A 25,183-nucleotide genomic window follows, 5' to 3' on the forward strand; every position below is an offset into this window, starting at 1 on the left:
TCCTGGATAGAAAGTCTGAGCCAGAATCTCCTGTTAATCATGGAGTGTGAAAATGTACAAGGAAAATTAGCACAAAACATATTTAAGGGCTGACTAATTTTAGTGACAGAATATCAATAAGGCGTTCCATCATTGGCATGTCAGTATCCAAAGTGGTAGTATTGTCACAGCAGTGACTTGCAGCTTATTCAGAGGTCCTCCGGTCAACTATCCACAATTAATGAGGACCTTCGTAACAGTAGTGAACAATGGATTCTTCCATAACTGGGAAAGTGAACGAGAACTGATGGACACTCACCCAGAGTAATAAACCTGATGTTGCTTAATTTAGGATTCCTCCATTACAAAATGCACATGGAGAACATGCCACCTTTCAATCTTGCTGTACTTCGGAAAGTTCCAATTATACAGCTTCTCCCCATCCACAAATCTTGACAAAAGTCTTATAACTTTCTGCTGAACGCAGCTCATTCCCATTCACCGCCCCTTGCTTTGTGGGCAGCCTTTGATTAAATCATCTTCATACCAGCCTTCCCAATGCGTAAAATTGTGAAAGAAAAAAAAACAGAATAGGGAAGAATTATAAAAGCAAGGAATGTCTTTTTCCTCTTATATTCCACTGTATTTGAGTGGTTGGTATATGTTGCCTTACAAAACGTGCAGTATCAAAACACAATAGCTGCCATATCAGTAAACCTCACTGACTTGTAAAAAGATGTAACCTTCCCCAAACACACTATATATAACACAATCTGCTTCAGACAGAACTTGGCAGAGCTGATCTTCAATGGCCCCCAGGTCTCCTTCCAAACATGAGATGCATTTTGTTGCAACTTTCTTCCTAAAATGATCACTTTGGTATGCTAACTTTCCAGATGTTTCTCCTGGCAGTTGAGCTGCCACATGGTCACTGTAATAAACTCCACAGTCGATCCACCCATGCTACGGTGTCTGGCACTTTCTGCACTTCACTGCCCTTCTGTCTCCTGGCAAATCTCCATCATTAATGCATCGAACCAGGTAATGGTTTTTCAGTGCTTTTAGGTGGAGTCAGAATTCCTCCTATGGATAAGGGGGAGAGCCTGGATGTGCATTCCGCCTGCCTGACGTGGGCCTCATCCTGAAAGCACAGAAATCATTTATTAGCAACAGCAATTCATCCTGGGCACAACAACGTGAATTGTACAAGATCCACCACCATCATGAGATCTGGGATGCAACAACCACAACTTGCATTTGCATAGCACCCTTCATGTGGGATAGCGTCCCGGAGTGCTCGACAGTGGCCAAGTCTGACACCGAGCCAGGGGGAGAAGGCATGGGCGAGGGTTTCTGCTGCATTGGTTGTCATGTACGGACAGAGGCAGGAAATGTGGCGGAGGTGGGGATAAAGCAGTTCTGGTCACGGAATGGATGTGGGGTAGAGAGGAAAGCTGGGAATCAAACCGAACCCAAGTTCGCACGGGTTCGGAGAGATTGAGGGAGAGCCCGGGGAGCTTGACGAGTTTGAACCCACAGGAGAGAAGACGTCGACAGGAGCCAAAGAGTATGGCTTCCGTCTTGCCGACATTCAGCTGCAGGAAATTTGCACTCATCCAGGCCTTGACTGGGAGTCGCAGCTGTTGGAAGTGGATATGGGTGTCATCCGCATAGATGTGGAAGTTGACCCCATACCTGTGGATGACATCGCCGAGAGGGAGCATGTAGATGAGGAAAAGAAGGGGCCAAAGATGGAAACTTGGGGAAGCCCGTGGGCGACAGAAAAAAACATTTGCTGAGATGTATTGGTGGCGGTTGGTTAAGTAGGACCTGAACCATGTGAGTGCGGCCCCACTAAGGTGGATGAGGAAGGAGAGGAGGAGGAGGATGGAATGGTCGATTGTGTCGAACATGACGGAACGGTCGAGGATAACGAGGAGGCAGAGGGAGCCATGGTCAAAGAGAGAGAGCTGTGCTGTGGGCAGGACCGAAACCAGACTGGTGTGGGTGGGTTCGAGTAGGGAGTGGAGGGAGAGGTGTGAGCAAAGCTGATTTGCAAACACGCATTACAAAATTGTTGGCCAGGAAGGGCAGGTGTGAAATGGATCTGAAGTTTGTGAGGTTGGAGGGATTGGGAGTAGCTTTTTTTAAGAAGAGTGATGACAGTGGTTTTGATGGGGAGAGGGACTAGTTGATTGTGTCAGCCAGCAATGGGCAGAGGTGGGGGAATTGATTGACCAGGAGCTGGGTGGAGGGGGTCGAGGTAGTAGGTGGTGGGCTTCATTTGGGTAGATGGCGGGGCGTGGGGGGGAGGGAGGAGGGAGAGATGGGGCCAAAGGAGTGTAAGGTGGGGACTGTGGTAGGAGGAGAGGGTGGTGAAGGAGGCATGGAAGGAGCGGGTGAAGGAGGAGGCAGCCAGGCGGATGTGGTCTCTATCTTAGAGATAAAGAAGTCCAGGACCTCTTCGCACTTGGCATCATAAGTGAGCATCAAGGGTATTTGAGAGGGGCATGGAGGAGGTGATGGGTGTTGGAGAACAGGATTTGGGGATTGTTTTGTGCCTTTGGAATGACCTGAGTCAAAAGCGTTTTAGGCTTGAGAGAGGGAGTGGCAGTAAGCATGAAGATGCTCGAGCCACAGTTGGCGGTATAGCGATGCAATGGTTTCTAATGGATTCTTTAAACCCAAAGCCATCTCATCAACTCACAGGATCTCTGCTCTGACAGGATCTACTTTCAGATTGTAGTTCCCACAAGTTAGTGCAATTTACTTCCATTTGCTGGCAAGAGCCCAGAATAGATTTCCTCAGTGAGGAGCTAATCACAAATATGTGCCATTTTCCTCTTCGAGATCAAACACCACTTTAGTGGCATAGTTAAAACCTCACCAGCAGCCCAAGGTAGTTTGTGTGCGTCTGTATGTTGTGTCTGTCTTCATCTGTAACTTGTCTGAAATCCTTTACTTTTATTTGATCTCCTTCACTCAGTGTCTTGGCAAATGGGCTCATCCAATTGTAACACGTGGAAACACAATCCCACTGTAGACCTGAAAGCCGATCACAGCAGGCAGAACAGAGCATTTAGAGAAAGAAAAAAATAAATCATAACCCATGGTTGCAACGTAGCAAGTTAAAACACTAATGCATAATAATAATCCTTGCATTTGATATAGTGCCTTATCACGTCTTCGAAACGTCTCTAAGCGCTTCACAGATTACACTGTAAAGTGAATTAATGCGGCAGCCAATTGCACACAAAGTCATGGATTGAATGACCAAAAATTTTTTTTTTTTTTCCTAATCACAACTCCACACCAAGTGTTATTGAAGGGTTTAAAGGACGAATATACTTTTTTTAATTAAATTTGTAGACTTATTCGGGGAGTCATTTGAAATATTTGCAAATGAAATTTGAAGCGTAAATTGCACATTCTTTCTTTGTGAATCTCAAGACACTCCCATCAGGCTGCTTGCTCGTCAAAATCACAGTTGGCCGTTTGGCAAATTTGTAAGTTTTGATATTTATTATCACAGCAAGTGTTAATCAATCTATCTAACCATACACCTTGTTCTGTCCTGACCAGCATTCACACAAATGAGCCCCCAAATAATCACTGAAAAAACAAAATAGCATAGATTAATGCTTTAAATCAAGAAAGATCCATTCAAGAAACATTTTCTTTTGTCGACCAAAGAAGTTGGCGACCACTGCTCTAGATAGACTTGTATCCATCCTTCAGATGAAACGTTAAACCGAGGTCCCATCTGCTCAAGTTGACAGTATATCATGTGAAGCGCTTTGAGACATATCAGCGACATGATAAGGTGCTTTCTCAAATGCAAGGATTATTATTAGGCTAATTATCCATCCCAATCCAGGGGCATTGAGGCTAACTGTAGGTGCTCTGACTGCTGCCCTGTTGGAGAGCACAGCGGCACACACTGGGATTCAAATCAGCAACCTTGCCTGGTGCTGCACTAAGTGGCTCCTTTACCCACTGGGACTTCAGTGGAGCTTAGGACACAATACTCCTCATTGTTAATATCATTCACCCTGATTTGGGAAAACAACTGATTTCTAGCCTTCAGCCAATTTATAATCTTCTTACCTGAAGCTTTAACAACATCTCCATCAGACGTGTGGTAGCAGAGAGCAGCAGCAGTCAACACACTATACGAGAAACTCAAGCTTTCAACGTCAAGGATACATAGATCTAAAAGCTGGGCACGAGGAAAGACCAAAACATCATGAGCACCAGATTTATAAATTTTGATCATGTAATTACACAATTACTTACAACATCTCAACTTCATCAAACGTGGCAGTGGATCAACAGGTTTTCTAACTTGGTTTTTGACGAGTATTTAAAGGAACTTGCCTCTACATACACCCGTGTCTATCACATATAGGCCCACCTCAAACAGACTGACCAACGCGATGGACACTGAGCAGGGAAATAACAGATTCAAAGACACTCACCAAAAGACGATCAAAGAAATCATGTTTTTAGTAGCTTTTTGCTGGCAGGGAGAGAGGTGGCAAAGCAAAGAGGTTTTTGGAGAAGAGTTCCAGAGGACAAGGGCAGGGAGGCTGAAAGCTCAGCCATTGAAGTGAAATGAAGAGCTTGATCAGCAAGCATTAAAAACCATTCAGAAGAATGGAGGGCAAGGACTGAAATATAGAGTTAGTGAAGATGTGGAAAGAGAGAGAGTCAATGGCATTTAAAGATTCTGACATAGATCCTGAGATACTGGGAGGCAATGCAGGTCTAACCTCGGCACGATGGTTTGGCATTGCTATATGGTTTACATATAAGAAATGCAAAGATTATTATTATTATAACACCAGTAAGTGCTGGGGCCTGAAGGGAGAAGCAATCTAACCGTAGTTGTGCAATAGGTAACATGTACCACAGTACCTGAGCTATCTGTACAAAAGTATCCTGAGAATATTGAGGCAGCAGCATGTTACAGTGTTCCTTTCGACAGATCACTTGAAGGTAAAGGTTCAACCAGGAGATAACAGTCACTGGATACAGCTCCCAATTTAATGCCTTTTAAAAGAAACACAATTTAACTGAATAGGAATGGAAATCTCAAGTACAACAAATCATTGAGCATCTTTATAAACATCTTTATTGTGGAGTCCTGCAGCTCAGTGGTTAGAGCACTTGCCTCGCAAGATGGATTGTGTCCGCAGAGACACGATGCACAAATCCCCAGAAAAGGGGGGGGAAAAGGGGTTACTAACGTTGTCCTGATCCTCATGGCCACCTTTGTGTGTAGCTGCCAGAGGCTGTGCCTGGAGCCCTGCTACGCCAGCAACAAATGCCACTACATGTTGGGTTTCCACCTGTACCCAGTGCTGAGAAGTGTGGGTCTGGCAGAACTGCCTCGAAACATTCCACACAGTTGGAGCGTGCCAAACCACCTATCCTATATTGAGAACTTCCTGAGGAACACCATCCCAGACCCTCGCGCAATCAAAGAGTGGTCCGCGCGACAGGTAATCGAAACAGTTCGAAAGGGGGAAAGGGTAGATCCGATCGGGAACTACGTCTGGCAAAATGCCTCGTCACCGGCCCTGACCAACAACCATTAAGACATGGCCTGGCTGGTGATTAATGGGCCCCCTCATGACTTTCATACACGGTCGAGGTCTGGGCCAGTCAACACTTTGCCCTCGGGACGGTTGCAGAGGCCCGGAGACCGTGGACCACCTCTTCCTGGCGTGTTGTTTGGCAAAGGCAGTTTGGAAAAAGACAGAATGGATTCTCTCACGGTTCGTGACTCGGGACCCGCTGACTGAAATAAACATGAGGGCACAGAAGGACACTCGAGATGTAACCAGAGTGTCCCGAAAATGTATGTACGGTAAACACGTGTGTGTACGGTGCACATCAGGCACCTTCCGAAAGCGGCAAGTGAGCATTAGGGTGTGTGCGGGCGCGCACATGGATTTGATGTACGTAGGGGGGACTCCCGACTGTTTTAAAGGGAGTGTCCCAAAAAAACTTGGGCACAAACTGTGTGCGATGAAGGAATGTACTGTAAACAATGGAATGTTTTTTGTATCGGGAGAAAGGGGAAAAAATTGTATCAGAAGATGTACGTTGTGTTGGTTTGGGATTTCTGTTGTACCTAATAGATTTATAAGTAAATATATATTTTCAAAAAAAGTGTTCATAACTCACAGGAAACATTTTCAGTGGTTACCTTTAGAATTAGGAGTTCCATATCAAGGATTTCATCCTCTGTACAGGCACCATCTGTGACATATGCAAACTCATGCAGTTTGGGAGGATAGATTTCCTGCAAAAAAAGTGGATTTCAAAATAAAGTTCAAAAGATTTTTTCAAACAAAATCCATGAGAATCATTACATCAACAACTTAGCAAAGTGAAATAATTTACAAGGTAATCAAAATCAAGTAAGATATTCTGCCATTCCAGTGCTCTCAACAGGAAGCTATGTGTACTTTAGCTGGTACCCAACACACTCTGGGATCCCCAAGCCTTTGGCTCCTGCGAACCTGTGCCTAATGCACTCCAGAATTAAGTAAGCTCTTGACCTCTCTACTGTTCCAGTATTTTAATGTTTAAAAACAAAGAGGAGGCCGGTCAGTATTGAGACTAATCTACCAGTTTATTAGATCATGATAAATCTAATTTCCCCATATAACAAAAAAATATACATTTATATAGCACCTTTCATGTTGGAAGGATGTCCCAGGGCGCTGGATAGTTAAAGGTCTGCACCCGAGTTGAGGGATAGAATCAAGAGGGGGGGAAGGGTAGAGGGGTGGGAGGATGGCTGAAAGCACGGCAAAGAGGAAAGTCTTCAGACAGGCCTTGAAGGAGGCGAGGGAGGGAGCGAAGAGGAGGGATTCTGGGATGGTGTTCCAGAGATTATTATGAAAATACTTGTGAAGTAACATACATTATGTTTCTATTATTTATATGTCTCCCTTTTCAAACACCCCATCTGTTCCTGCCTCTATGGCCTTCTGGGCAATCCATTCTCATTGTGCGTGAGGAAGCATCTTCTAAGCTCACTTGGCTCAAGTTACAGTGCAGTTCCAAGATTCTGTGCTTGGTATTGTTTGCTTACCTCTAGCTTTGCAGCAATGAAAAGTGAGGTGATGCCTATGAGCTGCAGCTTGCTTTTATGAATATTCTCTTGTGTAAACATGAATCGATCAAAGAAATCCTGAGCCAGGTAGAAGGTTTCTCTATGCAGAGTGTACACTTCACAAACCTGAAAGTCAATTTGTAGGCAAACATTAGAGTGCATCTTGCTCATCATTGTCAGACAAGTAGAATTAAAATATTTTTATAATAAAAAACATTGAGGCAATACCATTCCTACTATATAAAACCACCTTAGTCCCCAAATCCCATGTAGACTTGGCCTGCAAGATCATTTGGTCCTAAAACTTAGAAGAGTCAAATTGTTGAACATTTTCCCAATTCAGTTTTAATTTGGAAGTGCGTTGGAAACATTCTCTAGAACAACAACAAAATGACATTTGTACAGCGCCTTTCATGTCGGGAAGACATCCCAAGGTGCTGGACAATCAGAGTTTCGGACCCGAGGTGTGGGTTGAGATCGGGGAGGTTGGAAGGCAGGGGGTGGGAATGAGGGTGATCGAAAGCACGGTCAAAGAGGAGGTCTTGAGATGAGTCTTGAAGGAGACAAGGGAGGGGGCGAGGCGGAGGGAATGCGGGATGGAGTTCCAGAGGGTGGGGGCAGAGTGGCTGAAGGCCTGTCCACCAATGGTGGGGTGGGCGAGGCGGGGGACGTGAAGCAGGACGGAGCCCTCTAAGCTGAGGGAGCAGGCAGGATGGTAGGGTGTTAAAAGGTCGCAGAGGTAGGGGGTAGCAGGACCATGGAGGGCTTTGAAGGTGAGGAACTGTATCTTCTGTGTGATGGGAAGCCAGTGGAGTCGGGCGAGGATGGGGGTGATAGGGTCACGAAGACTGGTGCGGGAGAGGTCATGGGCTGCAGAGTTTGGATGAACTGCAGCCTATGGAGGGAGGAGCTGGGGAGGCCGACAAGCAGGGAGTTTGCACAGTCAAGCCTCAATCCTATGAATGCGTGTATGAGGGTTTCGGTGGCCTGTAGTGTGAGACAGTGGCGGAGTCGGGCAATGTTGCGGAGGTGGGGGAAGGCAGAGCTGGTCATTGCACCGATGTGGGGTAGAAAGGATAGTTGAGAGACAAACAAGATGCCAAGGTTCCCAACTGGTTCAGTGAGTTAAGAGCGTTCATTCTTGGATGGTGATGTTGATAGCGCCTGAGGTGTGGAGGGGCTGACGGGAGCCAATCAAGAGAGCCTCAGTCCTGTTGACATTCAACTGAAGCTCTCATCCAGACCTTAATGTCTGACAGGCAGTCTGTCAGCACAGCAGTGGTCCTGGAGTCGAGGGTGGAAGCAGAGAGGTAGAGTTGGGTGTCATCCACATACATGTGGAAGTTGACCCCATGTTTGCGGATGATGTCACGAAGAGGGAGCATAAAGATAGTGAAGGGAAGGGGGCTCCGTGAGGAACACCGCACAAGACGGTGCGGGGGCTGGAGGAGAAGCCGTTTGTGGAGATGAAGTGGAGGCGGTGTGAGAGCTACGATCTGAACCAGTCGAGGACAGAACCATGAAGGTTGACAAATCAGATTATGAAACACTGTTGCTGATTGCTACATATCGCAATCTTTTATTCCGTCTCCTTAACAGGGAATCTACGTCTGTGCTGTAATCCTTCATTTCAGTCAGGGAATCAGTTAAGGCATTATAATTTTCCTTAGCTTTTGGAGGGAAGCAAATTCTGTATATTACTTTTCTCAGCGCTGATGCAAGCTTTTGGCTGCTTGGAAAGTACAGCTGAGAGCAGCCACACACTAATGGTTATCCCAGAATTTTTTTTAAGACTGGGACTCCTCACACTTTGCAGTTTACCAGCAAAAAGCCTAAGGAATTAGAGAGCAAGCGCACAGTAATATCCACACATGGCAAGACACAAAGGATCACAAGGGTACCTCACCTCTATGAGCCAGTCCAGCAGAATTGCCCTCATTTTTGGTTGCAGGGAAGGGTGTAGCGATAGAACATTTTTGTTATGAGTATACTTGGTTTCTTTCTTCAGCATATTTGTCCATACAGCTTCAGAGTTTCCCCAGCTATTCATATAGAAAATAAAGTGAAATTTCAGCTTGAAAAAAGCAGGTACAGCAAGCTGTCTCTTTTCCTATCTACACTTTCCCTGAAGTGCAAAGAACTTGCAATTTTATTGCTATATACTTATACGCTCCCCAGTTCAACACGAAGTGTCAGACTAAGTATTGATGTGAGGCTTGAACCTACAACCTTCTAGAACAGAAGCAAGAGTGTCACCTACTACTCACTTCCATGTGCCAGTCTCCATTCACAGTAAAATGGCTGACTATAGGTCAGCAGGTCATGGGAGGCACTTCCTGCTTTGCTGTGCACACATGTGTCAAAGTGCCCACATTGTCACAGGTGCTGTCCTTTGGATGGGACGTTTAACCCCGGTCCTGTCTGCTTGCTGAACACAGTCACTACACTCATTTTAAAATTCTGTGAACTGCATTGCGACGTCTCGTTACAATGCTGAACATTAGTTATTATGACCTCGGCGCTAATTCAGGCTTCGCTGGCTGGCTGAGTATCTGCTCTGGGACAGTGGTCGGTTCTGGCTGCAGGGGGTCTGTGCAAAATGTTAGGACCATTATTAACCGTGTTCCAGCTTGCACACATCCACAAAACAAAACTGCTGGCGAATGAGCATTAAATCAACAAGCTCGGACTGCTCAAAAGCACAGCTGCAGCTGGTGTTAGAAATGCAACACTGGTGCAATAGGAGTGTTCTGTTCTGAGGCTGGAGATAAGGCATGTCATTCAACTGAACAGAAGGAGCTTTACCCTGCATCTGGCAAATACTATGCTTCAGGCAGGCCCAGAGATGTTCTGTTTCGTAGCACCAATATTCTCAGCATAGACAATTGTCCTCCCCAAATCTGCTGGTCACCTATATAACACTTCCCATGAGGAATTGCACATGGGTGGTGAGCAGAATTCCTGACTCATGGGACAGATGGGAGATAAGATTGAGCAGATCAGCTGTTTACAGCAACTGCACTGGCGAGATGACGGATTTTTGAGAAAGAGAAGTGCACATTGTTTGAGAACAACTTAATACTGTAGAGGGGAAATAACACCAGCAGATCATTCAGTATAAATAGAAACAATTAGGTCAGATTTTTTTCCCCAGCTAGATTTCCCTAATCCTGCGAGTTTTCAAGTCGGAAGAAACTTTTAAAGGAACTTCCCCCCCCCCCAGATTGCTCAGCAATTTTACTCAGTGCGATAGCTGAGCCATGCAGACTGACAAGATTCCAGATTTAATCCCGGTATATACTGAGTTACTGATCTCAGGGCAGAGTACTCTGATTTGCCTTAAGGTTTGGCATTAGTAGGCGGAGTAACGAAAAGTGACTAGTTTCTGTGGAAGGGAGTTGGGGGGAGGGAGTCAAGCATCTTGAAAATAAGAACTTGTGCATTGTTCTATCTTCCACCTGAACATATGCCCCCTCCATTTGAAAATGCCACTCTTATCAGCTCCAAAGTGGTCCGCGACCTCCATCTCAGGCAAGGTGTTCAGTCATTTCTCACTCTCTGGCCAAGTACTTGGCATCTCTACGCAAAGTCGTGGGTGAAAGCCTACAGGCTACCACCCTGCAATAAAATGTGTTGAATCACACACAATAAGCAAGTCATCACATTTTACTTGCGCACATTAATCATTTGCCCGCCTTCACCATCTGAGTCATTGGCTGGACACTCAGGTATCACATCCAACTCAGCACAAGCAGTGCATTGGGTTACAATCATCACAGAACGTTACAGCACAGAAACAGGCCATTCGGCCCAGCAAGGCCTACGCTGATGTTGAAATTTCTCCACTTGAGTCTCCTTATCTAATCCCTCTCTCCTAGTGGCTGCCCATACCCTTTCACCTTCCTCTTTCTTGAACAACAATTTTCCTTCTTAAAATAAACTGAATGTCTCTGCTTCAACTATAGTATTTACGTTCGCCCACAAATATACAGTCAATTCACTTTACAGTGTGTTCTGTGAAGCGCTTTGGGACGTCCTCCCGACGTGAAAAGCGCTATATCAAATGCAAGGATTATTATTATTATTATTACCTGAGGGCTGGCAGTGGTGACTTGGCTATGAACAGGTTTTTAAACCTGTATTGTGTGAACCCGGAATAGTCTTCAATGACCTCGGTCTCTTTGTGCGGCGTGGGGATGAGGGTGCAAGGACTCACTCCTCCAGGCACTATGGGAGCCCAGCAATTCTATCAAAGGGCAAAAGAAAAACAGCATGGGTCAAGGCACAAACACCTGAATTGAGACCAAGAGCAATAAGTACAGAGTTATCACCAGACAATGGCAAAGCATTGAAAACAAAGGCGCTTAAAAAATAATCTTAGACTCACTAGGTTTTAATAAACTAGGAGTTAAAGGAAAAGGCATACACACTGATACACACATACATAGACACACAGACAGACAGACACACACACACACACACAGAGACAGACAGACTCAGGTCACTGCCCCACCAGGATCATCTGTCAAACTACACAAGCTCCCTCTGCAGGTCTGTGAGTGGAATATACAATTATGTCAAAGTTTAAGGGCAACAATACAGCGGGTTCATTCATTACATTTTGCCCCATAATTAACAGGAACGTGAAATCGCAACATTCCCCACGAATAAAACTCAGCTAAACTGTTTCTGCATGAACATAACAACATTCAGCCCAGCCCCAGCCCAGTGCGAGGCAAGTGGCTCAGGCCTCAGAGCTGTTTGAACAGTAGAAAGCCCAGCAGAGAGCCAGCAGCCAGCCCTGAGAGCTGGGACCATATAAACACACCAAGCAATAACACAACAGTGCAACAGTCTGAGGGGAGTCAAATGTCTCTTCATCACCAGCTCTCCAGTGAAGTTAGACCAGAAAAGGTCTGTCTGGAGGCTTGCCCCAGGGTAGGGGTTTGCCTGTGCTGGGCTGGGCTCTGGGTCAGGGCTGTGCTGGGCTGTGCAGGGCTGGGCTGTGCAGGGCTGTGCAGGGCTGGGGCTGTGCAGGGCTGGGGCTGTGCAGGGCTGGGCTCTGGGTCAGGCCTGTGCTGGGCTCTGCAGGGCTGGGCAGGGCTGTGCTGGGCTCTGGGGCAGGGCTGTGCTGGGCTCTGGGGCAGGGCTGTGCTGTGCTGGGCTGTGCAGGGCTGGGGCTGTGCTGGGCTCTGGGGCAGGGCTGTGCTGTGCAGGGCTGGGGCTGTGCTGGGCTCTGGGGCAGGGCTGTGCTGGGCTGTGCAGGGCTGGGGCTGTGCTGGGCTGTGCTGGGCTCTGGGGCAGGGCTGTGCTGTGCTGGGCTGTGCTGGGCTCTGGGGCAGGGCTGTGCTGTGCAGGGCTGGGGCTGTGCTGGGCTCTGGGGCAGGGCTGTGCTGTGCAGGGCTGGGGCTGTGCTGGGCTCTGGGCAGGGCTGTGCTGGGCTGTGCAGGGCTGGGGCTGTGCTGGGCTGTGCTGGGCTCTGGGCAGGGCTGTGCTGTGCTGGGCTGTGCTGGGCTCTGGGGCAGGGCTGTGCTGTGCAGGGCTGGGGCTGTGCTGGGCTCTGGGGCAGGGCTGTGCTGGGCTGTGCAGGGCTGGGGCTGTGCTGGGCTCTGGGGCAGGGCTGTGCTGTGCTGTGCAGGGCTGTGGCTGTGCTGGGCTGTGCTCTGGGGCAGGGCTGTGCAGGGCTGGGGCTGTGCAGGGCTGGGGCTGGGTCAGGGCTGTGCTGGGCTCTGGGGCAGGGCTGTGCTGTGCAGGGCTGGGCTCTGGGTCAGGGCTGTGCTGGGCTGTGCAGGGCTCTGGGTCAGTGCTGTGCTGGGCTCTGGGGCTGTGCTGTGCAGGGCTCTGGGGCAGGGCTGTGCTGTGCAGGGCTCTGGGGCAGGGCTGTGCTGTGCTGTGCTGGGCTGTGCAGGGCTGGGCTGTGCAGGGCTGGGCTCCGGGGCAGGGCTGTGCTGGGCTGGGCTGGGCTGTGCTGTGCTGGGCAGGGCTGGGCTGGGCTCCGGGGCAGGGCAGGGCTGTGCTGGGCTGGGCTGTGCAGGGCTGGGCTCTGGGTCAGGGCTGTGCTGGGCTGTGCTGTGCAGGGCTGGGCTCTGGGGCAGGGCTGTGCTGGGCTGTGCTGTGCAGGGCTGGGCTGGGCTGTGGCTGTGCTGGGCTGTGCTCTGGGGCAGGGCTGTGCTGGGCTGGGCTGTGCAGGGCTGGGCTGGGCTGTGCAGGGCTGGGCTGTGCTGGGCTGTGCAGGGCTGGGCTGGGCTCCGGGGCAGGGCTGGGCTGGGCTGTGCTGGGCTGTGCAGGGCTGGGCTGGGCTGTGCTGGGCTGTGCAGGGCTGGGCTGGGCTGGGCTCCGGGGCAGGGCTGTGGGGCAGTATTTCAGTTGCTGATCAGCCAGATTCCACTCTGCTCTTTTTAAAAGAAGTTTGCGAGGGAAAAGTTCCCGCGTTTACTCATTTCCGTCTTAATTTAACACGTATTTCTAGGCATTTCAAGCCCCGATCTGGCGATCTTGAGCAGTCAGCACACGGATTGCACTTGTGCAAGGAATATAGCATTAGTGTTTTTTTTTGCAAGCTCTGCTGGGTGGCCAAAGCCGATCTGCGGGGCCGGACAGGCAAGTCAAACAACAGCGATCTCTGCAAAAAGCCACGTCTTGAGTTGTTCAATGAGACGAATATTCGGATTTATTTTTTTTTAAAAAAAAGATGTGCTGTAGGTTTGCAGAGCGTTTAATGTGGGGAAACCCTGATCCAGCGCCCAAACCCCAGTGAAATCAACCTGGTTGCTCACTGCAATCTACTAGGAAGTGGGCTTTAATACCCTGCTTTTGGGGCATTTAGGCTATTTTTTTTTAAAGATATATATGTGTATATAATTGCCTGGCATTATAGATTTTTTTTTGCATCTCATGCTTTTTTTTTTGGGGGGTGTTTCCGCTGACGATTTGCAATAAAAGAACAAGTCCACAGATACTTGAGCCTCTGCAAGGCGGGAGCGCCAGGAACCAAAGGACCTCCCACAAGAACCAGGAACCGGCTTCAGCGCCCAAACTCTGCACTGCAGCCAAAAGGCTCGACTCATCCACAACTCCCTCTCCCTCTCTCCACTCAACTGACCAGCAGACCAGCAAAGCCCCCACTCCCCCAGCCCTGAACCGTGGCTTTGCTTTGCCATCAGCTTGCAGCACACAATATTACACTGTTGTAATGGAGCAAAATATTATCAGCTCCAGCTATGATCTCTCTACCCCCCCCCCCACCCCCCACCACCCCCACCCCACTCACATATACACAGCAATCCAGCCAGCACTTCATTGTAAACGCTATCCCCTCTAATTATTATTATTATTATTATTATTAAATGTAACACTCCATTCACGTCAATACACCATATATCTTTCAAGTTGCATGATCTCTTGCAGAGGCCAGTATATTTAAAAAAAGCAACAAAATAATAACTAAACTACAGGCTGATATTATAACCACATTATACAGTGTATAAATAAATGTGTGCTCTGAACTGGACAGTTCTCATTGCCCAGTCAGCCAACATAATTCTCTCCCTTATATATACAGTGCACACACATGCAGAGACACATCTACACACACACACACACACACACACGTTTAACATTGCAATAAAGTGGTTGGATCCCACTGGAGCATATTACTCCTACGTCTAATAATTCACTACCTTTATCTGGAACTGTCGTCTTCTCTTGTTCAGTTCCATTTCATGGTCATTTTGAGGACATTCCTAAAAAGGAGGGAAAGCACACCAGTTGTCATTGCAGCCCAGGCCACTAACTCTACCCAAACTAAAACCAACGAGGGTGACTGCACTCACTTCACCCTTTCTTTTTCTCATCTCTCCAAAGTCATCCTTTTGATCCTCTGGCTTGCTCTGCTTTGCTTGCAAACGGCCACTAATTAATAAATAAGAGTTTGAAAAGTTAGGGCTGAAATAATAATTGATGCAAAAGTGCATATATATATATATATTTCTTTTTTTTTTTGGGGGGGGGGGGGGGGAGACGAGACTGGAAAACAGAATAAAGATTTAGTTAATAACGTTTTCTCACCTGCGCCTCGACATCCTCTTCGCCGATCTATGTGGTCCTTAAAATATAAACGATAAAAAAAAAGCATTTACACGAACTGCACCGAGAGGTCTTTTTCTCTTTGAAAAAAAAACAAGGCACAAGTTCAGCAAAAAGCCACACGACACTGACTTCTCGCCATTCCTGGATAAACACCAGCCTTGGATCTCGGTGTTTAGGATAGTGGTGAAAATAATAAAAAAAAGGGTTTGAATAACCAGTTGGATGTGCAGTCCCTGAGCTGATGTGGTGTGTGTGGGGGGGAGAGGGGTGTTGGGGGTGAGAGGGGTGTTGGAGGGGGGGAGAGGGGTGTTGGAGGGGGGAGAGGGGTGTTGGAGGGGGGAGAGGGGTGTTGGAGGGGGGGAGAGGGGTGTTGGAGGGTGAGAGAGGGTGTTGGAGGGGGAGAGAGGGGTGTTGGAGGGGGAGAGAGGGGTGTTGGAGGGGGAGAGAGGGGTGTTGGAGGGGGGGAGGGTGTTGGAGGGGAGAGAGGGGTGTTGGAGGGGGAGAGAGGGGTGTTGGAGGGGGAGAGAGGGGTGTTGGAGGGGGGGAGAGGGGTGTTGGAGGGGGGGAGAGGGGTGTTGGAGGGGGGGAGAGGGGTGTTGGGGGGGGGGAGAGGGGTGTTGGAGGGGGGGGAGAAGGGTGTTGGAGGGGGGGAGAGGGGTGTTGGAGGGGGAGAGAGGGGTGTTGGAGGGGGAGAGAGGGGTGTTGGGGGGAGAGAGGCAATGGGCGCAGATCTGCTCCACCTCAATTGCATCTAATGCATTTTTAGTGGGAAAAACCCCGATGGGCTGCTGGACGCCTGTGTGTGTGTGTGTGTGTGTGTGTGTGTGTGCAGCCCCGGGGTCGGTGCTGGTGTTGCCCAGTCCCAGATCCCAAGCCACCGTTTGATCCATGTTTCAAGTTATTTTATCTCCCGGTTCGGTTCCGCGCCAATTTACACAGAGCGGGTAAAGCCTGGATTGGACACTGTCTGACTTCTCCCCCCCCTCCCCCCTCCCCCCCTCCCCCCTCCCCAGCCGCCAAAGCCACTCACTGGGGATCACCATCCGCCACAAAGAAAATACAGACTTTCTTTCCTCTCTCCCTCTCTCCCCCCTATGGCCTGATCCCCCTCCAAAATGTGTGTGTGTGTGTGTGTGTGGAGGGCAAATAGCTGTCCTCCCGCTCGAAATAACCTTCACACAGGGAGGGGGTGCCCTCCCTCCTGCAAAATAACCCCCCACCCACCCACCCACCCACTCACCCACCCACAGGGTCTGCACTGACCCCATCCACACGCTCCCGCCCCAGGAGTTACAGGGGCGCAGCGAGTGTCCCTCTCTCTGGGCTCCAACTGACCTGTTAACAGCACTGCGTCTGCGTTTAAAACCGCTGCAGCTTCTTCACTCCTCGCATTGCAATGGGGGGTTAGTGTGTGTGTAGTGTGTGTGTGTGGGGGGGTATGTGCAGTGTGTGCAGTGTGTGGGGGGGTATGTGCAGTGTGTGTGTGTGTGTGTGGGGGTATGTGCAGTGTGTGTGTGTGTCCTTACCCGGCAGCAGAGCAGATCAGTGAGCTCTCAGCTGGCGCCGGCGCCAACACTTTTAACAGGGGGGAAAGGCACCAAAATGCGCATGTGTGTGTGTGTGTGTATATGTGTGTGTGTGTTTGCGCTCTGCGCTGCTCTGCTCTGTCACCACAGGTGAATGAACACACCCCCCCTCACACACACCCACCAACACACACTGGGCTCCCACCCCACTCCTCGCTGTGACTCAGCCACATTGCATCCCAAACCTCCCCCTCCGATCTGCAAAAACAAAATGTACATTTACTCTTTTTTAATCTGTTCCAATTGCAAACTGCAAACTGCAAAGCTCCCCCCACCCCACCCCCTCCCTTACTCCCCACCCACTCTCCCTCCCTCCCTCTCTGCAGTCACCTCCCCATCCCCGGCTGCTCCTCCTTTAAGGAGGGCATTTAAACCTCCACCAATAGCGGCTGCAAAACCCTCGCGCAACGTGATTTGGCTCCAAATGTAAACAGAAATTCAACAGATGTTTCCGTGCGCAAATGTCACCCGTAATTGTCACGTATGATCGTTGCCCGCGATCTTTATAGATGCAGTTTCGAAATAAATCTGCCTGGTTTCTTGCTCTCTCTCTCTGCTGGCTTCCACTCCAGGGTTCAGGCCAGTTGGGGTTCACTGGGCTCCTGCAGATGGTAGCCTGACGTGGGGGGGGGGGCACTTGACCGATTGTGGGGGTAACTGGAGTGGAAATGCAAGTCAACATCATACCAGGGGCAGTTTAATGCAAAATGTGTGTTTCCAGACTGCCTCTGAACAACAGTTGTCAAGCTTACGGCATGTCGTAATTGTAGCGTATCGCAATTGGCTGCCACGTTTCGCCCACAAAATACAGAATAATTGTAATAATAATCCCAGCATTTGATATAGCGCCTTATCGTGTCTTCAAGAAGTCTCAAAGCATTTCATAAAAGATACTGTAAGGTGAATTGACTATATTTTGTGGGCGAAACACAGCAGCCATTTGAGCGTAGCAGTGTCCCGCAAATTTGTATTATTTTTTTGTTGGTGGGATTATTATCCTCGGAAAAGCGATCCACCAATCGACTAACAACCCATTCCTATTTAATGCTAGGTAAACAGGCTTGCGGAGGAAGGAAACTTGCCCAATGTTTTGCCCTGCCGAGAATCAAACCCAGGTCCTCTCGCTTGTGAGGCGAGTGCTCTAACCGCTATAGGACTCTACAGTCAATTCACTTTACAGTGTATTCTGTGAAGCTCTTCGAGACGTCTCAACAACGTGATAACAACGTCCCTGGGTGGCTGGCCAACAATCATCCAGAAAAATTGGTCCTCCATATCATGACTGTTTGTGGGATCTCGCTGTGTGCAAATTGGCTGACTTCAAAAAGCAGTCACTACTGTTGATAGTATTTTGTCGTGAAGTGAGATGATTTTACATGATAAGGCACTTTAAAAATGAAGGTTCTTCTTTCTTTGCAACATTTAAGATGACAGGGTAATTTAGCTGACATATATTTAACCTTTAACATCCCTTGACCAGCCATTCTAAAACATAAAGTACAATACAGTGGAGTTTCATTCTGATGATACCAAAGGTGAGGGGTTATCGTTATAGAGACTAATTACGCTGATCATTGAGGCAGTAACAAGAGAAATATCACAAATTATGGAGTATTACAGAAAGAAAATAAATAAATGTTAGATTTGATTTAGGTGGAGGATCAGTAGACTGTGAAGCGCTTGAATACAAATGGGTGGTCAGAAGATCACAAGATTGGTTCGCATGATGAATGCAAAAACAACAACAACTTGCATGTATATAGCGCCCTTCATGCGGGTAGTGTCCCGGAGCGCTTACCATGCCGGAGTCTGACCCCAAGCCGGGGGGAGAGGGAGGGAGGGGGGAGACTTTGGCACTTTATGAGAATGAGCAGAGGAAAGTGTAGATAACTCCAATGCTAGCATCAGTTAGACACATGGGCTCAATGGCTTTCTTCTGTGTGTAAACTTTTTATGATTCTATAAGTGCTATCAGATTTTATTTGACTGTGTGCTACAGGGAAGTCACATACCTTGTGTTCAAGGCTGCTATCACCATTCACCTCATCGAACCAATCTAGAACCCCAGTGTCCTTTTCGACCCTCACCTATCCTTCCAACCCCACATTTGTGTTGTGACCCATTCTCCTGTTCCATCTTTCCACACCTCAGCAACATTGCCCACCTCCACCACTGCCTCTCACCGCAGGCCGCCAAGACCCTGATCCACACTTTCATTACGTTCCAGCTTGTCTATGCCAACTGCCTCCTCACTGGACTTCCCAACTCTTCCCTCCACAAGCTGCAGGTTATTCAGAACTTGCAGTTCATGTCCTCTCCCCCACCAGGCTCTGGGAATCTCCACCCTGGTTCTTGTTCCGGCTTCACTGGCTCCCCATTCCTCAGAGAATCGAGTACAAAACCCTCATTCTTATATTCAAGGCCCTCATATCAGCCTTTCCGCTCCCTCCGCTCGGCGGACATTGGCCTGTTTCAGGTCCCCCGCACTTCCCGCCCCACCATTGGTGATCAAGCATCCAGCATCTCTGCCCCAACACTCTGGAACTCTATCCCGCAATCCCTCCACCTCACCCCCTCTGTTGCCTCCTTCAAGTCCTGAAGACCTTCCTCTTCGATCGTGCCTTTGAACAATTTCCCAACCCTACCCTCCCTCCCCTCCTTCCCTGTATATGGGAAGCTACATGGAGCCCTGTAGCTCAGTGGTTAGTGCACTCACTTTGCAAGCGAGAGACCTGAGTTCAATTCCAGGCAGGGCGAAACCTTGGGCAAGTTTCCTTACTCCACACGCCTAATAATAATCCCTCCAAAACCAAAAATAATAATAAATTGGTCATTTTCAATCTACGACTGTTTGTGGGACATTGCTGTGCGCAATTGGCTGCCGCGTTCGCCCACAAATATACAGTCAATTCACTTTACAGTATATTCTGTGAAGCGCTTTGGGACATCTAGAAGACGTGAAAAGCGCTATATCAAATGCAAGGATTATTATTATTATTATTATGACCCCAAATTCCACCTCGGGTCCAAAACCCCTGATTGTCCAGTGCAATTTGTTGTTGTTATTGCTACATGATTAGAACTCATACCAGGAGATGCCAAGACTGTCCTGTCAATGCACATATGTTTCACTGCTGTTACACACTATATGTTCATATGATCAAACTTGAAGGGGAGGTTAGCGGGGTCTCCTTGGAGCTGATGGCCAGATGGTTCCAAGGTGACATGCTTGGGAACAGAATGTTGGAATCGAGTCAGCTCTCTGTGGCAGTCTCGGTAGTCCGGTTCCTGAGCCAGGCGGGTCCACAGTATTCCAGGTCATTGCTGCTGCTACAGAACAGCCAACCTGGCTTATCGGCAGGACTTGGAAGGGCAGACAAGTCAATTGGGTCAGGAACTCTTCCCACTCAGCTCCTGTTAATGCTGCAAGCCAAAGCCCTGTCAGGTAGGGTGGTCCTAGTTGGACAATAAGCAGGAAAGCTTGCCAGACAGCGATATCAAACGCAAGTTGTGTGGTTTTAGCTGGTTAGTCTCCAGCCAAAAGCACACTTTCGCCAATCTGCACCTAATACTTTCACTCTTCTGAATACTTAACATGTGCTGTTCTCTGACACTTTAAGATACTTAATAGAATCAATTTTTTAGCTGACTAATTGGAAACCACTGGTTTATAAAATCATGAATATTCCCAGATTGCCTATTTAAGTCTGGGATCTACTTTATTTAAAAATATATTTAAAAAAAGGATGACTTAGAAAAATGGCTAACAGGATGAGCCAGATGGCCCACTTCTGTGCTGGAATGGCTTTGCAAGTTATCAATTTTTCAATAAATGAAATATGTAATCTTCCATTTTTGCATTATCAGCTCTCACTAACTATTTTTTATTTATTCTAATTGTGCCAATTTAGTTGTATGCCTGGAAAACCTTTCAGGATATGTGATTACGGTCCCAATACTGCATCAATAAAGCTCTCATCTTCTCTGTAATTTACTACAGCTTATTCCATTTGTCAAACCATTGTGAATGCCGAGGTAGCAAATGTGATTCCAGATTATGTGGCACAACAAGAGAGTATTAAAAATAAATCAAATGGCAAGAGCATTTTTTCTAAACATATTAGCTTGTGTTTTATTAGAATATTGACTATTTCAGTGCTCGGAAACTCTATCCTATGTGAATAAAAATATTTGCATTTAGTGCAGCACCTTTCATGTCAGCAGAACATCCCAAAGCGCTTCAGAGTGTAAGTTTTAGAGTTCTTCACAACGTAATACAACAAGACTAACAAGCAGGATCTCGTTAGAATAAAGTTAGTACTTTATTCAATCAAAACAATATTGATAAACTGTTATACTATACATACAACCAGGACACGTAATTCAGATCCAAGGCTGATCAAATCCTTACTCCGGGAGAGATGGTGACAGGTTAGCATATCTCAATCATGTGCATATACAATTGAGTCACTTGGACTATATATACAGATGTTTGCAGTTCATGGGATCATTACAATGTGTGATAGAGACTGTTTGACCTGGAGCAACAGAACTTGAAGTTTCAGCAGCAAGAAAAGGAATGACTAATTGGTTTAAAGAAAGGAGATCGGGCAGGGAAATGAATGGAGCAGTAAACAGGTGTGAAACAAATGTATGAACACAATATCATAAGGTGGGGCTAAAGGCAGGAAAGAAACAAATTGGCAGACAGATTGTGCACAATATTTAGAAGCAAGAGTGGTATAGGCATGGGATTAGCAGAGAGGGGAGAAGGCAGGACAAGGAAGACACAGGAGAAAGTGGATGGAGAACAGGGGATGATGGGTTAAAGAGGAGTTAATGATAGAAAACAAAGGAGGGCACCAGAGGCAGACCAGAGAAAGGGCGTGTCTGGGACCCAGATGATGTGCTGATGGTCACAGAAGAGGGTGAAGGGGAATGTGAGCTGTTATGGGAGATGGGAAGATGAGAGCTGTTCTTATGGTCTGAAGTGGTTGAAATTGGTAATGAGGCCAGAGGGCTGTAAGGTCCCTAGCAGATAGATGAGGTGCTGTTCCTCGAGCTTGCACTGGGCTTCATTGGAACAGTGTAAACCCCTGTTATCCCCCAGTTTCAATGAAGGGTCATGGACCCAAAACATTGACCCACTTTCCTTTCTCCATATATCCCCAATTCTGACGTGATGAGGCCTGCCTCAGTTGGTAGCATTCTCACATCTGAGTCAGAAGATTATTGGTTTAAGGCCCATATCGGACCTTTGAACTGACACTCCAGTGCAAAGCTGCGGGAAATCTGCATTGCCGGAGTGCCATCCTTTGGATGAGACATTAAACTGCGGTCAGCCTGCCTGTCCAGATCCTATGGTTGTATTCAAAAAGAGAAGGAAGTTTTTTCTAGTGACATGGCAACAATGCTCTAGACAAAATTGGTCATTCACTCATGGCTATGTGTGGGTCATTGCTATGCCCAAATTGGCAGTCATATTTGTCTTCAAATAGACAACAACTTGCATTTATATCATATCTTGGAGCACTGAAACCACAGTGAAACCACAATGAAATCCTATGTAGTGCTTTGTGGAATTTTGACAACTTGACATCAATGCAAATATTATTGTGAATTATGGCTTATATTCTTTACAGATGGCCCCTTGTACCCTAGGCCCCAGCTCACTGTCATCCTATTCTAAAACAACAACACCAACTTGCATTTAGAGAGTGCTCCTTACGCAGGGTATCATCCCAGAGCAACAGCAGCAACAACAACTTGGATTTATATAGTGCCCTCCACGCCAGATGGCGTCTCAAAGCTTCTCAGAGCATAAAAACATAAGAACATAAGAAATAGGAGCAGGAGTAGGCCATTCAGCCCCTCGAGCCTGCCCCGCCATTTAATAGGATCATGGTTGATCTTCTAACCTAATTCCATTTTCCTGCCCTATCTCCATATCCCTTAATTCCTTTAGTCTTTAAAAACTTGACAGTGGCGGAGCACGAGACCGAGCTGGGGGGAGGGTGGAGGGATAGAGGAAGAGTATTCCAGAGTTTCGGGGCGTAGTGGCTGAAAGTGCAGCCATCAGTGACGGTGTATGAGGGATATGCAGAAGGCTGAAGTCAGTCGAGCGGAGGCAGCAGGTTATGGGTTGGGGGGTAAGCATGTCGGAGAGGTAGGTAGGTGCCAGGGCATGATGAGATTTAAAATGAGTGTGAGGATTTTGAAATCGATCCATTTGGTGCTGGGGAGCCACTGGAACCTGGATAGAAATGCTGTGATGGGGGTACGGAGTTTAGTGCGGGTGAGTATATGGGCGGCAGTGTTTTGGATCAGCTGGGTCCTGTACATGGTGGAGCTGGGGATACTGGCAAAGAGGGGATTTGAGAAGTCGAGTTGGGAGGTGACGAATGCATGGACGCGTGTTTTGGCTGCGTCTGGGATAAGGCACATTTAGATATGGGCAATGTGGCAGAGGTGGAGGAAGGCGGTCCTGATTGGGGACCAGACGTGGGGAAGGAAAGTCAGCTGTGGGTCGAACCTAATGTCTAGTAGGCGCCCTGGTTCAGTAAGCCTGAGAGAGAGGCTGGGGAGGTTGAGGAAGTCAGAGGCACAGGATGGAAGACGTTGACATGTACCAATGAAAATGGCTTCCGTCTTGTCAACATTTAGTGGTTGGAAGTATTCACTCATCCAGGCCCTGATATCAGCCAGACAAGCTGACAGAACATTGGTGGACCTGGAGTTGCATCTTGAGGAGGAGAAGTAGATTTGTGTGTCATCTGCATATATGTGGAAGTTTACCCCATGTCTTTGGATGACCTCGCCAAGAAGGAAAATATAGATGACGAAGTGGAGGGGGCTAAGGATGGAGCCCCGGGGTACATCACAGGTGACCGGGTGGGGGCGGGAAGAGCAACCGTTTGAGGAGCTAAAGTGAAAGCAGTTTGTAAGGTAGGACTTGAACCATGCTATTGCGGTCCCACTGAGGTGGATGACGGAGGAGAGGCAGTGGATGAGGATGGCGTGGTTGACTGTGTCAAACGTGGCGGAGAGGTCCAGGAGGATGAGGAGGCAGAGAGAGTCCTGGTCACAGAGAGAGAGAAGACATTGTTTGTGACCTCTCTCTCTGTGACCAGGGCTGTGAGCTAAAACCAATATCATATGTCTTTGATTCTGGTTATCCAATGGAACTTCCATTATCTTTAGTAATGGAGGCTCCTGGTGGATAGATGAAATTAGAGCGTGACAACAAAAACTTTCTGGGGTTGCTGAGCAGCATCGACAGTAGTGCAATTTTTAAAGATTTTGAGTAAGGGAGGAATGGCAAGTGCAAATTTGGGAAATTCTTAAAAAGAATATTTTTAAGAAAATTTCCATTGGGAAAAGAGCTTCTCAGGACCAAGCTAGAACAAGAACCTATATTTTGGTTGTTTAATTGAATCCTTTTGCAAAAGATGTTTCGATCTGAAGGACAACTTGAGTCTTTCCTTTAACAAGTATATAATTTGGTACCTAAACAATGTACAACTTGCCTTTTTGTGTTTGGAGGATGTCTCAAAGCACTTTGCACAGCTGGCTGGGTACGCAAACCAAGGGAAGCTGAGGGAGAGGGGAAGATGACAGAAAACGCAGATAATAATAATAATAATAATCCTTGCATTTGATATTGCGCTTTTCACGTCGGGAGGACGTCCAAAGCGCTTCACAGAACACACTGTAAAGTGAATTGACTGTATATTTGTGGGCGAACGCGGCAGCCAATTGCGCACAGCAATGTCCCACAAACAGTCGTAGATTGAAAATGACCAATTTTATTATTGTTTTGGTTTTTTGGAGGGATTATTATTAGGTGTGTGGAGTAAGGAAACTTGCCCAAGGTTTCGCCCTGCCTGGAATTGAACTCAGGTCTCTTGCTTACAAAGCAAGTGCTCTAACCACTGAGCTACAGGACTCCTGTACAGGGCTACAGATGAAGGGGCATTCATATTGTCATTCATAAAATCCAATTAATTCAAAACTCCGCCACCTGTATCCTCACCCATACTAAATTTTGCACCATGTTAACCCTGTCCTGGCCAGACTCACTGACTCCCTATTGCAGAATGGGTTGATTTCAAGATCCTCAGACTCAGGAACAAACATTTCATGCCTTGGCACCTCCTTACTTTTCTGGTCCACTCATGTCCTACTCTACTACTTGCCACTTTAGCTTAGCTAGTTCCAGCCTCCTGCACATCCCTCATCTCCTCATTGCACCATCAGCAGCTATGCTTTCATCCACTACACCCCAAGACTCTAGGGTTCTTTGCCTCAATCCCTCTGACGTGTCCCCTCCTTATCCATCTTCAGACGTCTGCCAGTGCCGATGGTTTGAGTCATGTAGCATAGTGGTTACAGCACTTGCGTC

General features: G+C 47.6%; 1 protein-coding gene and 1 non-coding gene across 2 annotated transcripts; both read right to left on the minus strand.

Moving 5' to 3' along the window:
• Positions 1-286: 286 nt before the first annotated feature.
• Positions 287-16,504, minus strand: ccne2 (cyclin E2). Its single transcript, XM_042346805.1, has 12 exons — positions 16,460-16,504; positions 15,176-15,212; positions 14,941-15,019; positions 14,788-14,850; positions 11,200-11,354; positions 9,015-9,150; positions 7,088-7,234; positions 6,194-6,289; positions 4,897-5,031; positions 4,087-4,198; positions 2,867-3,024; positions 287-1,120 (listed from the first exon to the last, which is right to left on the minus strand). Exons 2-12 carry the CDS (start codon positions 15,187-15,189, stop codon positions 1,004-1,006), a joined length of 1,212 nt encoding a protein of 403 aa, XP_042202739.1. The 5' UTR covers positions 15,190-15,212; positions 16,460-16,504; the 3' UTR covers positions 287-1,003.
• Positions 16,505-24,656: 8,152 nt separating this feature from the next.
• trnat-ugu lies at positions 24,657-24,728 on the minus strand. Its single transcript has one exon. It is a non-coding gene; the product is annotated as a tRNA-Thr (tRNA).
• Positions 24,729-25,183: the final 455 nt, after the last annotated feature.

Source organism: Callorhinchus milii, unplaced genomic scaffold (assembly GCF_018977255.1).
Source record: "Callorhinchus milii isolate IMCB2004 unplaced genomic scaffold, IMCB_Cmil_1.0 Scaffold2, whole genome shotgun sequence".
Classification (NCBI taxonomy): domain Eukaryota; kingdom Metazoa; phylum Chordata; class Chondrichthyes; order Chimaeriformes; family Callorhinchidae; genus Callorhinchus; species Callorhinchus milii.

Excerpts from the sequence above, each read along its gene's own strand:
- ccne2 (XM_042346805.1), bottom strand. Across the intron at positions 14,851-14,940 it reads TGAGAAAAAGAAAGGGTGAA|GAATGTCCTCAAAATGACCA; the intron begins GTGAGTGCAGTC and ends CCTCCTTTTTAG. Across the intron at positions 5,032-6,193 it reads TGGAACTCCTAATTCTAAAG|GCATTAAATTGGGAGCTGTA; the intron begins GTAACCACTGAA and ends TTCTTTTAAAAG.